This window comes from Mandrillus leucophaeus, unplaced genomic scaffold (assembly GCF_000951045.1).
Source record: "Mandrillus leucophaeus isolate KB7577 unplaced genomic scaffold, Mleu.le_1.0 Scaffold825, whole genome shotgun sequence".
Lineage (NCBI taxonomy): Eukaryota > Metazoa > Chordata > Mammalia > Primates > Cercopithecidae > Mandrillus > Mandrillus leucophaeus.
In genome coordinates this window covers 65212-78840 of record NW_012108975.1, presented here as the reverse complement: position 1 = coordinate 78840, position 13629 = coordinate 65212, and the positions used below count along the sequence as shown (strand labels likewise).

At 44.6% G+C, this 13629-nt stretch overlaps 2 protein-coding genes across 2 annotated transcripts in view; one reads left to right on the top strand and one right to left on the bottom strand.

The window, feature by feature from the left end:
* The window catches only part of ABL2 (ABL proto-oncogene 2, non-receptor tyrosine kinase), a 48652-nt gene extending 40426 nt beyond the window's left edge, over nt 1-8226 (top strand). Inside the window, exons 10-12 of the mRNA XM_011968039.1 lie at nt 1811-1984; nt 2851-3084; nt 3394-8226. Of these exons, the coding sequence (XP_011823429.1) occupies nt 1811-1984; nt 2851-3084; nt 3394-4574 (1589 nt within the window). The 3' untranslated portion in view covers nt 4575-8226. The remainder of the gene's footprint in view (nt 1-1810; nt 1985-2850; nt 3085-3393) is intronic.
* The window catches only part of FAM20B (family with sequence similarity 20, member B), a 72977-nt gene continuing 61704 nt past the window's right edge, over nt 2357-13629 (bottom strand). Inside the window, exon 8 of the mRNA XM_011968043.1 lies at nt 2357-2456. The gene's annotated coding sequence lies outside the window, so the exon portion shown is untranslated. The remainder of the gene's footprint in view (nt 2457-13629) is intronic.

Genomic DNA, 13629 nt, shown 5'->3' with positions numbered 1-13629 from the left:
GATAACCAGACATTCCATTTCTGGAAATAGATCTTAAGGAAATAATTAAGAATGTAAACAAAGATTTAACTACAAGGACATTGCATCAAAGTATAGTTTATAATAGTGAGAAATTATGAACAACTGAAATATCTACTGGACTGTAAATTATTACATCCATATAGCTGAATATTTAAAATGATATTCATATGTGTGTGTGTGTGTGTGTGTGTGTATATATGCACACATTTTTTTTTTTTGAGACAGAGTCTCACTCTATCGCCCAGGCTGGAGTGCAGTGGTGTGATGTCGGCTCACTGCAGTCTTCGTCTCCCAGGTTCAAACAATTCTCATGCTTCAGCCTCCCGAGTAGCTGGGATTGCAGGCGCCTGCTACCACGCCTGGCTAATTTTTGTATTTTCAGTAGAGATGGGGTTTTGCCATGTCAGCTAGGCTGATCTCGAACTCCTGACCTTAAGTGATCCACCCACCTCTGCCTCCCAAAGTGCTGGGATTACAGGTATGAGCCACGGCTCCCGGCCTTCTTGGATATATTGACATGGAAAGGAGTTAAAGGTTAACTTAGTAAACGAGGATATCCAGATGTCCAGTAACCGTGCTCAACATTACTCGTCATAGAGAAATACAAAATAAAACCACAATGAGATACCAATCCACGGCCTACCAGAAAGGCTTATATTAAAATCAGACTGGCCTGGCACAGTGGTTCACGCCTGTAATCCCAGCACTTTGGGAGGCCTAGGTGGATGGATCACTTGAGGTCAGCAGTTGGAGACTAGCCTGGCCAACATGGTGACACCCTGTCTCTACTAAAAATACAAAAACTAGCCAAGCGTGGTGGGTGCCTGTAATCCCAGCTACTTGGGAGGCTGAGGCAGGAGAGTCACTTGAACCCGGGAGATGGAGGTTGCAGTGAGCTGAGATCGCACTGCTGCACTCTAGCCTGGGCGACAGAGCAAGACTCCCTGTCAAAAAAAAAAAGACTGGGCACTGTGGCTCACACCTGTAATCCCAGCACTTTGGGAGGCCGAGGCAAGCAGATCACAAGTTCAGGAGTTCAAGACCAGCCTGGCCAACATGGTGAAACCCCATCTCTACTAAAAATACAAAGAATAACTGGGTGTGGTGGCTTGCTTCTGTAATCCCAGCTATTCAGGAGGCTGAGGCAGGAGAATCATTTGAACCTGGGAGGCAGAACTTGCAATGAGCCGAGATCACGCCATTGCACTCCAGCCTGGGCAACAGGGTGAGACTCCATCTCAAAAAAAAAAAAAAAAAAAATCAAGCCAAAAATAATAACATCAAATTTTAGCAAACATGCAGAGTAACCACAGCTTTCATGTGAAATAGTATTGCCATTGGGGGACAGGTTGGCAGGGCCTTATAAACCTGAATGCACATATACCCTGTGATCCACCAGTTCTCCTACGTTGTGCCGATCAGACGTGCATAACATTGTGAACCAAAAGACACATAGCAGGATGATGCTAGCAACGTATTCATAGTAACTCCAAACTGGAAACAACCTAAACATCCATCAAGAGGAGAACGGGCGGATTGTGGTATATTCACACATTGGCATGTTACACAGCAATGAGAACCCCTGCCACATATAGCAGCGTGGACGAATCTACAGAGACGGTACTGGGCGAAGGAAGCCAGACAAAAGAGTACATACTTTATGATTCCGTGTATGTATTTTAGTACTCTACTTGCCAGTTCTTTCTCAGTTGTGTGCCTTTTCTGAAAAGAACTCCCTTTTTCTGTTATGAAATTGTACTTTTTATCGGTCCCCTTATCTTCCTCACAGAGGTAGCTGAGGAGCTTGGGAGAGCCGCCTCCTCGTCATCTGTTGTTCCGTACCTGCCCCGGCTACCTATACTTCCTTCCAAGACTCGGACACTGAAGAAACAGGTGGAGAACAAGGAGAACATTGAAGGGGCACAGGATGCCACAGAAAATTCTGCTTCCAGTTTAGCACCAGGTATGGGTCTCTCGGAGGTAGAATCAAAATAGAAACTGCTTTGTTGAAAGAAGCATGGAGTATGAGGCTTTTATGTTCACTTTCATGCCTGTCTTCCTGGAGGGAAGCATGGCGTCCCTTTTACCCACCCACAAAGCCCTTGGCTCCGCATTGCCAGTGTTGGTCGTCCTGATCTATCCATCCAACATACAACTCTGGCTCCAGTTTCATCTCCTTAACCCTGGGTTCCCAAGTAGGTATCATCTTTACAGTTCCATCAAAAACTTCCCTGAACCTGATAGAGAAGAGGTTGTGCGGTGGTTTTTAAAGAAAGGATGAGTGTTGAGGTAATAATCAGTGGGTTATCTCCTCCCTGGCTTTTTTTTTCTTTTATTTTGAGATGGAGTCTCACTCTGTCGCCCAGGCTGGAGTGCAGTGGCGCAGTCTTGGCTCATTGCAAGCTTCGCCTCCCGGGTTCACGCCATTCTCCTGCCTCAACCTCCCGAGTAGCTGGGACTACAAGTGCCTGCCACCACGCCCGGCTAATTTTTTGTATTTTTAGTAGAGACGGGGTTTCACCGTGTTAGCCAGGATGGTCTTGATCTCTTGACCTCCTGATCCTCCTGCCTTGGCCTTCCAAAGTGCTGGGATTACAGGCGTGAGCCGCCGTGCCCGGTCCCCTGTCTCCCCCAGTTTTTAAAACTCATATCACGTTTGGAACACCAGTCACTGTGAAGTGATAATGTATTTATTATTTATCTCTGAGTCCTGCCAACACCTAACACTTGATAAATGCTGACAAAACTCTTATAATGCTGCCTTGGTAATTCAAATGTGATAGATTCACTTCTTGTCTTTTAAGTTACTGATCAGCCATTTCTCATCAGGGTTCGTCAGAGGTGCACAGGCCTCCAGTGGATCCCCAGCACTGCCTCGAAAGCAAAGAGACAAGTCACCCAGCAGCCTCTTGGATGATGCCAAAGAGACATGCTTCACCAGGGATAGGAAGGGGGGCTTCTTCAGCTCCTTCATGAAAAAGAGAAATGCTCCCACACCCCCCAAACGCAGCAGCTCCTTCCGAGAAATGGAGAATCAGCCCCATAAGAAATACGAACTCACGGGTAACTTCTCATCTGTTGCTTCTCTACAGCATGCTGATGGGTTCTCTTTCACTCCTGCCCAGCAAGAGGCGAATCTGGTGCCACCCAAGTGCTATGGGGGGAGCTTTGCACAGAGGAACCTCTGTAATGACGACGGTGGTGGGGGTGGGGGCAGTGGCACTGCTGGGGGTGGGTGGTCTGGCATCACAGGCTTCTTTACACCACGCTTAATCAAAAAGACACTGGGCTTACGAGCAGGTAAACCCACAGCCAGTGATGACACTTCCAAGCCTTTTCCAAGGTCAAACTCTACATCTTCCATGTCCTCAGGGCTTCCAGAGCAGGATAGGATGGCAATGACCCTTCCCAGGAACTGCCAGAGGTCCAAACTCCAGCTGGAAAGGACAGTGTCCACCTCTTCTCAGCCAGAAGAGAATGTGGACAGGGCCAATGACATGCTTCCAAAAAAATCAGAGGAAGGTGCTGCTCCAAGCAGGGAGAGACCAAAAGCCAAGTTATTGCCCAGAGGAGCCACAGCTCTTCCTCTCAGAACGCCCTCTGGGGATCTAGCCATTACAGAGAAGGACCCTCCAGGGGTGGGAATGGCTGGAGTGGCAGCTGTCCCCAAGGGCAAAGAGAAGAATGGTGGGGCACGACTTGGGATGGCTGGAGTTCTAGAGGATGGAGAGCAGCCAGGCTGGCCTTCTCCAGCCAAGGCTGCCTCCGTCCTCCCAACCGCTCACAACCACAAAGTGCCAGTCCTTATCTCACCCACTCTGAAACACACTCCAGCTGACGTGCAGCTCATTGGCACAGACTCTCAGGGGAATAAATTCAAGCTCTTATCTGAGCATCAGGTCACATCCTCTGGAGACAAGGACCGACCCCGACGGGTAAAACCAAAGTGTGCCCCACCCCCACCACCAGTGATGAGACTACTGCAGCATCCGTCTATCTGCTCAGACCCTACAGAAGAGCCGACTGCCCCGACTGCAGGACAGTCCACGTCAGAAACACAGGAAGGAGGAAAGAAGGCAGCTCTGGGTGCAGTGCCTGTCAGTGGGAAAGCTGGGAGGCCAGTGATGCCTCCACCTCAAGTGCCTCTGCCCACATCGTCCATCTCGCCAGCCAAAATGGCCAACGGCACAGCAGGTACTAAAGTGGCTCTGAGAAAAACCAAACAGGCCGCTGAGAAAATCTCAGCAGACAAAATCAGCAAAGAGGCCCTGCTGGAATGTGCTGACCTACTGTCCAGTGCAATCACGGAACCTGTGCCCAACAGCCAGCTGGTAGACACTGGACACCAGCTGCTCGACTACTGCTCAGGCTATGTGGACTGCATCCCTCAGACTCGCAACAAATTTGCCTTCCGAGAGGCTGTGAGCAAACTGGAACTAAGCCTGCAGGAGCTACAGGTGTCTTCAGCAGCTGCTGGTGTGCCCGGGGCAAACCCTGTCCTTAATAACTTATTGTCATGTGTACAGGAAATCAGTGATGTGGTGCAGAGGTAGCCACTGTTAGCCTGGTGGGAAAATGCACACATTTCTGAGGGGAGAGGGAAAGGGACTTGTTTTCCTGTGTTCTTGTTTTCAGAAAATGAAAGACTCATACTTGAGTGTGTTTATGTGAAGTACCTCAGATCCCTGAGTTCTCACGTTTACAGTTTCATCTCAAAAATAAGAAGCAAACCACATAAGTATAGGAGAGGTAAATTAAGTGGGGGCGAGGCAGTCGTGGACAGGGTTGGAAACTGCACTGGAAAATAGGGAACATGTGTATGTCATAAGGAAGGCAATGCAGCCCATCCCTACCTGGGATGCTGGGAGGTGCTAGGCAGGGCTGCTCTCAGCAAGACCACAGCAGCTGCACCCAGACCTGGGGCTCTGGTAGGTACCAATGGTGATTATGCTTCAATTTACCTAATGAATTTGGTGGGACAGAAGAAAGGAAAGCTGGGAATATACCCAGAGAAATTTTTGTTCAGGACTGTTGGAAGCAGATGTTAGCCTTGCTTGCTTCCACAAGGCCATTGCTGCTGTAATAAGAACTGCAAATCAGAGCACTACAACACAAAACTGGGAAATGTGGCCCTATCTGAATGCCTCTGTCCTGTTTTCCGCTGGTGTATTAGTGCAGGAAGTAAAGAATGCTGGAAAGTTGAAGCAGGGGATTGAAAACCTTCTGAAATCTTACACAGATTAGCAGAAGTCACTTCTCCCAGTCTGGTATATTATTTCATAATGGACCAGGATCGGCTTCCTGCTTGTTGGTGGCTATCTGTAAACCATAAGTACAGGGGTCTCCCTAGTGGTTCTTCTCTGTCTTTTGCTGGGCAGGCTGTCTTCCTTTATTCCTGGTAGCATTCAGAGCATTAACCAGTGTTGATTTTGAAAATAGTAGTCCCTACAGATTCTCACAAGGGAATGAATCCTGTTGGGATACAGTTCCCCTGCATACTGACATACTGGCCAAGGACTTGAGCAGCTGTGTATTTTTCTTTATTAACTAAAATACCAGGGAGATGGTCTTTTCTTGAAACCCGGTGGCCTGTGACTAGGAGGAAAAGCTGGCTTGGTCCTAATGGCTGTTTCTCTACCTTTCCCCTCCCTTATCACCTTAAGCCCAATCTAGGTAGAGAATAGGGAGAGGCATTCTCCTCTGTGTGGATTTGAAGTGAATCACCCCCACGTTATTCTCACGTGCTTTTCTTCTCTCACATATTCGTCCCTACCCCCCACCCAATCATTGTGCTTATTTGTACAGATCTTATTGGGAATATTCTTTATTTATTTTGTCATTTCACTTCTATTTTAAGAATGCATAATTGGAGAGTAGTCATTTTCAGGGAGCACCAGTTAGACCCTGGGAACCTAATGACTTAATCCTTAAATATGTTTTGCCCTTGAAAAATAGGCCTTTTCCTTCCCTACTTAGTTATAATTGTGGAAGCTAATTAGGATGGCATGGAAGTGAATCTAATGAGTTAGGTATTATTAATGTTCTTGGTATTGGGTCTAATTCCAATTACTGCTTCATTCTCTTTTTAGAGCTTTATGAATACTTCCCCCATCCTCCCCAAGGAGAGCTCAATACACACGTATTTTTATTTTGTTCTCTCAAAGGAATATTAGCTTAGGAAGATAGGAATTCAACATTAAGCAGTGAGTTTTCTTCCTGGCTCTGTCACTGATACAGTGTCAAACCACAGCCCCATCTCTTAATCTGTTCAATTAAGGTAATAGTGCATGTTCTCAAGGGTGTTGCAAATAAGTGTACAGCTATCCCTTTGAGAGCCTCTCTGGAAAGCCCTTTCAGTGCAGTGTTGTCATGCTGAATGGTTTTTCATTCTCTTATTTGCTGAGTAGAAAATATTAATGAAATTAAGAATTGCTGCGATTATATTAATTGGGCTGGAATACTAAGGGGGAAACTATGTTTTGAATTGAGTTTGGCATTTTTGACCAAGAACAAAATTGAGTTTTCATTGGAAAGAAAGGAAACCTTGATTCTTACCATTGCTGCTCCAAAGGAGGCCCAGGTTAAGAAGATTGGAGGAGACAAGCGGTGCTGGGCATTCCTGGCAGGTGTTGGGTGATCCCCGCAGTACGTCGCCTGCAGCTGCAGCACAGGCAGCTAGTGATCAGGTTCATCTCCTCGTAGTGGTTGGAAGAGAACTCAGATGTGAAAACCAGCCGTCCTTTTCCCACCTTCTTTCCTGCCATTCTCGCTCATCATACTTGTCCATAAACTTGAAGAACTCGTTTTAGCAGTTAGCCTTTTAAGGTCGAGGATGGGAAAGCTAAAACTTCAGAATATTATTATGCTGCTTTTTAGGTTTATCCCTGTTGTTGTGGGATGCAAGTTAAGGGATTATAATTGTTTTTCAGGGTTTTTTTGTTCTTTGTTTTTTAAGCAAGGGCTCTATTTTCCCTTGAGAGTTCTGGAAATAAGCCTTGGAGAAACACTACTGAGTGTATGTAGGCTCCCTGGTTTTCTCGCCCAACAACAATCTGAAGGGTAGGGGTGGGGGCTGTGTCTTACTCAGGGGCAGCACCTAGCTCTGTCTTGCCTACAGTGGGTGCACAATACATAAATGGAATTGATTTTTGTCAACACTGTCAAGAGTGGCATTGACTGTTGGAGCACACCCCGTCCACATGATGCTTGAACTATGTAACTTCAGGGGTTGAGGGCTCAAGGTTCAGGTTAAAGAGGCACTGTCAACTTACTGTACAAGCATAATTTAGGTTTTTCCTTTTTCTACTTGAAAAGGACCAGCTTAAACACAAACCCTTATGTGAATTAAAAGGTTTTAATCCAAAGCAGAGAAAACTGCTTCTAGAAACTAAAAGTGTAGTTTAATTTTAGCTATTCTAAAAGCAGTGAGAAAAGGCCCACGTACAAGGCATTGGCAATTTTCTAACGTGGTTATGCTGTGTATCTGGATGCATGCCTTTGGGCTGCCACTGCTTGATTCCTTTCATGTACAGATAATATTATTTCAGTTTAGATTTCCTACTTTAAAATGCCGTGATTTGTGTTGAATACATCTTGATTGTGCTTTACCTAAAGTATTTTCTTAAAAGGCTTTGTGTAAAATTTAAATGTATATATTTTCCTGTAGACTTCCATCATGATTTTCAGAGATTAGCCTTAAAAAATTTGGCCCTAAGAAACTCATTCAGTGTTTTTCTAGATGACCTCTGTACGTAGAGGTCGTTACAGTGGAGACCCTTTACCAGCAGCATTTTAGGATTTAAATTAGATGGAGAGTTTCTTAGGATTCAACTGAAAGTTGGCCAGTAAAATATTTCCCAGGTAATAAAGCATGCTGACTTTGCTAAGGCACTGCCCATTTTTGTTTAACTAAAGTCATGGAGATTTTGAGTTTAAAGGATGCAGTATAGATAGTGGTTTAGTGTTTAGGCTCTAATGCCGGTCTAAAAGGCAAGTCATTTAACTTTGGGAGCCTCAGTTTCCTCATTGTAAAACAGGGATAATAATAGTAACTACCTCAGGGTTGTTGTAAGGATTAAATGAGATGATATTTGTAAGATACTTAGCTCAAGTGCCTGGCACACAATGAGCACACTCTATAAATGTTAAACTGCTACTACTATTATTAACAGCCAGTCTAGGGATGCACAGCAGGATCCCCTAGGGGGAAAAAAAAACCAAACTGACAGAATAGCCCCCCACTCCACAGAATTCCCAGTGGACTGGGGTCTCGGCCAGTGTATTCTCCAGTGATCTCACCAGGTGTTTCAAACACCCACTGCTATCTGAAAACTATTAGTACCCCAACCCTTTTCTTTATAGATTAAGAAACTAGCAGAAGATGGTTCAGTAACTTGCCCATTGTCTCAACAGTTAATTAGTGGCAGAGCCAGGACTAGAATTCAAGTCTCTTGACTTTATGGTTGTGGGGTCTTTCCACCATACCTGCTGCCATGTGAGACACTGCAAAAAAGTGGCTCAGAATGACAATCAGCCTGTGTGGTGTTGCACACTTTGTAAAGCACATGCTCCTGACACTCTGACCTTAAGGGATTTGAATGTGGAGTAATGGGGACACGAGCAAAGCAAGCACTCAGTAGAATTCAGTCATTTAAACAATCATATGGGGTCATTCTTTTGGACAGACCTCAGCAACACAGCAATGTGCACTTTGTAGTAAAGAAAACCAACTTGAGTTGTTAAAAAACCTAGTTAGTCCTACATTCCTTTTTCTTAAAAAAAACTTTATTGTTCACATTGTTTTAATAACTATGAGATAATGTATATGAGAGCACTTTGAGAAAATATCAACTGTAATATAACTATAAGGTGGTAGTATTGTCTGTTTAAAAGATAAGACAGTTGATTCAATGTGAATGGACCCTGTGGGGGACCTGAAAATGCAGATATGTAAGAATCACCTCTGTCCTGTATCACAGTTAGAAATATGAAACTGCTTAACGAATATGAGCAGGTGTAGCAAGTGTTTTGCTGAAGTTGTAGTTCAGAGCTGAATTACTTCAGGGAACTAGGGACCAACTTTTTGGTTTAATTCCGATCTTTAAAAAGTAAGAATGTGTACTCACTCCAGAACACAGAAGCTCTTCCAGGGACCTTGACTCAAGAAGGATGAGGCCCTCTTCTCCATTTGTCCACTATATGCTTGGCCATTTATCCTAAATGTGGTGGGAGCAGACTTGTTATCTGTTGATGTTGACAGTGTCTTTTTTAACCTATGTCCTGCATAGTATTGTTAGGTTTACAGGGGGAAGTGGATGGCCATAAAACCAGTGCACTCTGGGAATTACTTTTCTAGGATTTCCTACCAGTTATAAATGACATTGACATTTGTCATCTATCTTTTTTTTTTTCTTTTTCTAAAAAGAGTAGCTGAATTTAATTCACCTATTATAAAATACTTGAAAGGAAATTGCATTGGTGGCCACTTTTGAATGATAGTTACATTTCATGATGACCCCTCCTGCTCCCTTCCATTTTGCTACTGATGTCATTGTTATTATCAGGCTGTGCCCCTACCAGGAGTTCATATTGGGTTGACGGGGTTATCTGTATTTTTGTTCTTGATTTTTGAGTTTCATCGTCTTGCATTAAATTGTTCCCCCTGGATTTGGGGTTCATCTCTGTGCCCTAAGGATCTGCTATGACCAATCCTCTTTTTGTAGGTGGGTCTCTGTCTTAAGTATTGATAGGCTTCAGCGGTTTGTATCTCTGTCTTAGCTTATATCAAGCCAGTAGTAGCTCACTTCCTTTGTAAATGCCTACTTCAGTCTGGAATCTGTAGGAGTATGTGAGAACTTCTGAAACGTCTCCCACTCTTTAACAGTCAGGATATCTATATCATTTGGATAGAGTTCCGGTTTTCCAACTACTAGACTTTTGCAAGGCTTGCTTCCCGCTCCCCAGCCAGTAGTAATCATTATTGTTACTTGCTCTGTTCAGCACAACGGTGGTTCACTTGAACTTCACTGTCATTCCCTGTGCTCCTCTCTTACTGGGAAGTGTGGGTAGGATTCAGGGCTGTGGGCGGGCCGCGCCTGCTCCGGAGCGCTCACCCCCAGAATCCTAGTCCAGCCTGTCTTTTGGGAAGTTTATTGCAATGTCCACAAGGATGAATTTCTGCTTTTCATGCCACCTCTGTGAGGTATGTATTCTATCTTGAGTATGTACAAGATGATACCTTTTGGCCGGGCTTGGTGGCTCATGCCTGTAATCCCAGCACTTTGGGAGACCAAGATGGTCGGATCACTTGAGGTCAGGAGTTTGAGACCAGCCTGGCCAACATGGCAAAACCCCATCTCTACTAAAAATGTAAAAATTAGCCAGGTATGGCAGTACACGCCTGTAATCCCAGTTACTCCCGAGGCTGACGCAGAAGAATTGCTTGAACCCAGGAGGCGGAGGTTGCAGTGAGCTGAGATTGCGCCGCTGCACTCCAGCCTAAGTGACACAGTGAGACACATCAAGAAAAAACAAAAACAAGATGATACCTTCATTTCTGACTCAATATCCTAGATCCAAAGGACAGGAAATTAGGGAAGACTTCACCCTGTGGGATCAGGATAAAAAGATCCCATACTCCTCCCCAGGTAAGGAGGCCTTGTGGCAGATCATGATTGAAAGCTGACTTGGAATGGCAGAAACTGCTGAGAGGCCACCCTTGGAGATTTGTGCCTTCAAAGATAGGTTTCATGAGTCTTACAGAGGAAAAACTCGTCAGCTGGGTTGATTTTGCATGATTATTGAACGAGAACTGGTAGAAACGAGCTTCTCAGGTGGCAGTGGCCAGAGCCTCCATCTGTGAGAATCCCCCACTTGAAGTGGTTTCCTGAGAGTGCTCACTCAGCAATGGCTGCGTTTCTCAAGCCCACCTGCGAGGCCTCACTGGACGCTTCCCTCCAAGTGCACTTACTTCTTCATCCCCATGTACATCTCTAACTTTGAAATTGTTTACCTCTCCTAGAAAAATCTTACCTTTTACCCTGAGCAGAGTAGCAAAGCCCTGTTCACTCAGAGGGAGCAGCTGGCATGTTGAAGGGGAAAGGCCAGGCACAGCAGTGTCCTCAGACCACCCCATATCTGGAGCAGAATTGTGATACATGTCATCTGTGTCTGTTCTGGAAGATTCTTTGTTCATCATTGTACTCGCATCAGCAGATTTTCAGGGTCCTCCTTGTCACTCCAGGCTACTGAGCTGAACCCTTAGAAGCTGGGGTCTCCGAGCATGCTAAGTAACCTTTTAGGACACGCTGGAGGCAAACTGTGGAATGCTAGCAGGCTTTATGAAAGGAAATATAGGGAGTTTGTGTAGTCGGAACTTGCTTAGATTTGCTTCTGAATCTCAGAGCGGGAGTTTTAAATCATGTAATTAGGCACCATCAACTTTAGCTGGAGAATGGGACTTAAATGTTCACATATATGTATACTTAATTTTCAGCAATTATAGCACAACAAAAAATATGCAAATTTATTGTTTTAGAAGGTATTGCAGGACTAGGAACGCTTTAGGGTCATCAACAGTAAACCTCAGATACTGTTCTGCATGATTCAGAAGTACCATACCAGGTATTGTGAGTGGCAAGAAGGCCAGGAGACAGAGATGCTTCTGGTAGATGAGGGCCAGAGAAACCAGCTCTCCTCCATTTGACAGCAATTTTTCACTGTGGCCACTTGGACTCCATTATGTTTTGAGAGGGATTTATTGAGATCTTGAGAAATCACCATGATTAGGATGATTGTCAATTAGTATTCAGAAACTAGAAAGGAACAATGAGATACTCATTGTATGGTTCTTTAGGGCATATGTTTGAAAACCCTCTCATCTCAGATCTGTATAGCTGGCATGCGTTTGTGTCCGCAAGTGCACATGCACTGCCGTCGTGCCCATTAAGAAAGGGGGAGTAAGTAAAAGAGGAATCACTCAGATCTTTCCTTGGGTGAATAGCGGTGGTGTGGTTGGTGTGTTGACTGTGAACAGGCTGACTTAGCTGTTGATGCATACTCAGAACCCCCATCTCCTCCCAGACTCTGCACTTTTCCTTCTCTGCAGTCAGATTCTCTAATGACTGTCACTGGACAAACCCGTTTGATGCTTGCTTAGTAAAAATAAGTTTAAACATTTCATGGTGGTTGACAGAGCTTTGTCCCAAAACATGCGGATTCAGATTCTTTAAAACTCGTTGAACATTTATACCAAAGGTCCCGCCCTGCAGGTGTGTATGTGGTGCACAGAGAGTGGGGTTTGGAGCATCGGGCACTGTGTGCATTGCTAAGGGGACATAGTGAGACAACGTGGGATTTTAACTAAAAACACATCAGTCGTGGGCCACGCTACCAGTGTTGTCAGGTATTTGTTCTTCATTGTTGTTGTAATATATTTTCCGTTGTTTTTCTAATTTAATTCTCTCCCTCTGTTGTCTGACTGTGAACTGCTAACAGTGTTAAACTTGATGTAAATAAATGAGGCCCTTGAAAGGGACTGCTCTCTCTGTCTTCTCACAAGGTTTGCCAAGTTGTGTTTTGTTTTAAATAAAGGTTGCAATATTTTATTTGCAAAGTAGGCTGGAGATTGGAGTGTTTCTCCCATGATTTCAGTTGACAGGGAATCTAAGCAGCATTTCTTTCTCTCTACGTAATACGGATGTCTATAAGGTAAAGAAGCTGCTTTTAGCAAGCAGCCCTCTGGCACGTTCTTTAGAATGTCCTCTGTGGGGGTGAATACTCATCCGTTGATGGATTACATTTTTGGAAGTGAACAAAAGGCATCATCTGGAGTCCAGGCTGCTGTGCATAAGGTGGGTAATGTGTTTGTATGTGTGTCTTCAACATGAAGCGACTGTCAAGTGAAATTTAATTCTCTCAAAATCCATTCTGAGGACAACTCCAAGTAAGTTCTAAGTGTTTTGAGTCAATGTAGCATTTATAGAGTGGGTGTAGAACCCCACAGGATAACGTTCCATTCTGGTTGATGTGGTCTTCAGTTTTTTATGAATGAGTTACTGCTTTTAGAAGTAACCTTAACTAGGTATGGGTAGAATATACACAAGTTGTGCATACATGAGGCCCAGTTAAACTGGCTGGTAAGCAGCAGTTTATACACCTCCTCACATTCCACCTTCAGTCCTTTTCTCCCACTCATTTTTGGTTGTCTAGAAAGTCTTGTTTTTAGAATCTTCCAAGAATCTCTCAATGTGATTTAACTTACAATTTTTTTTTTTTTTTTTGAGATGGAGTTTCCTTTCGTTGCCCAGGCTGGAGTGCAATGGCATGATCTCGGCTCACTTCAACCTCTGCCTCCCGGGTTCAAGCAGTTCTGCTGCCTCAGCCTCCCAAGTAGCTGGGACTACAGGTGCGTGCTACCATGCCCAGCTAATTTTTGTAGTTTTAGTAGAGACAGGCTTTCACCATATTGGCCAGGCTGATCTCGAACTCCTGACCTCAAGTGATCCACCCACCTCGGCCTTCCACAGTGCTGGGATGAGTTCGCCCACTGCCTAGACAGAGCCAGTTTATCAAGACAGAAGAATTGCAATGGTGAAAGAAGAATTCACG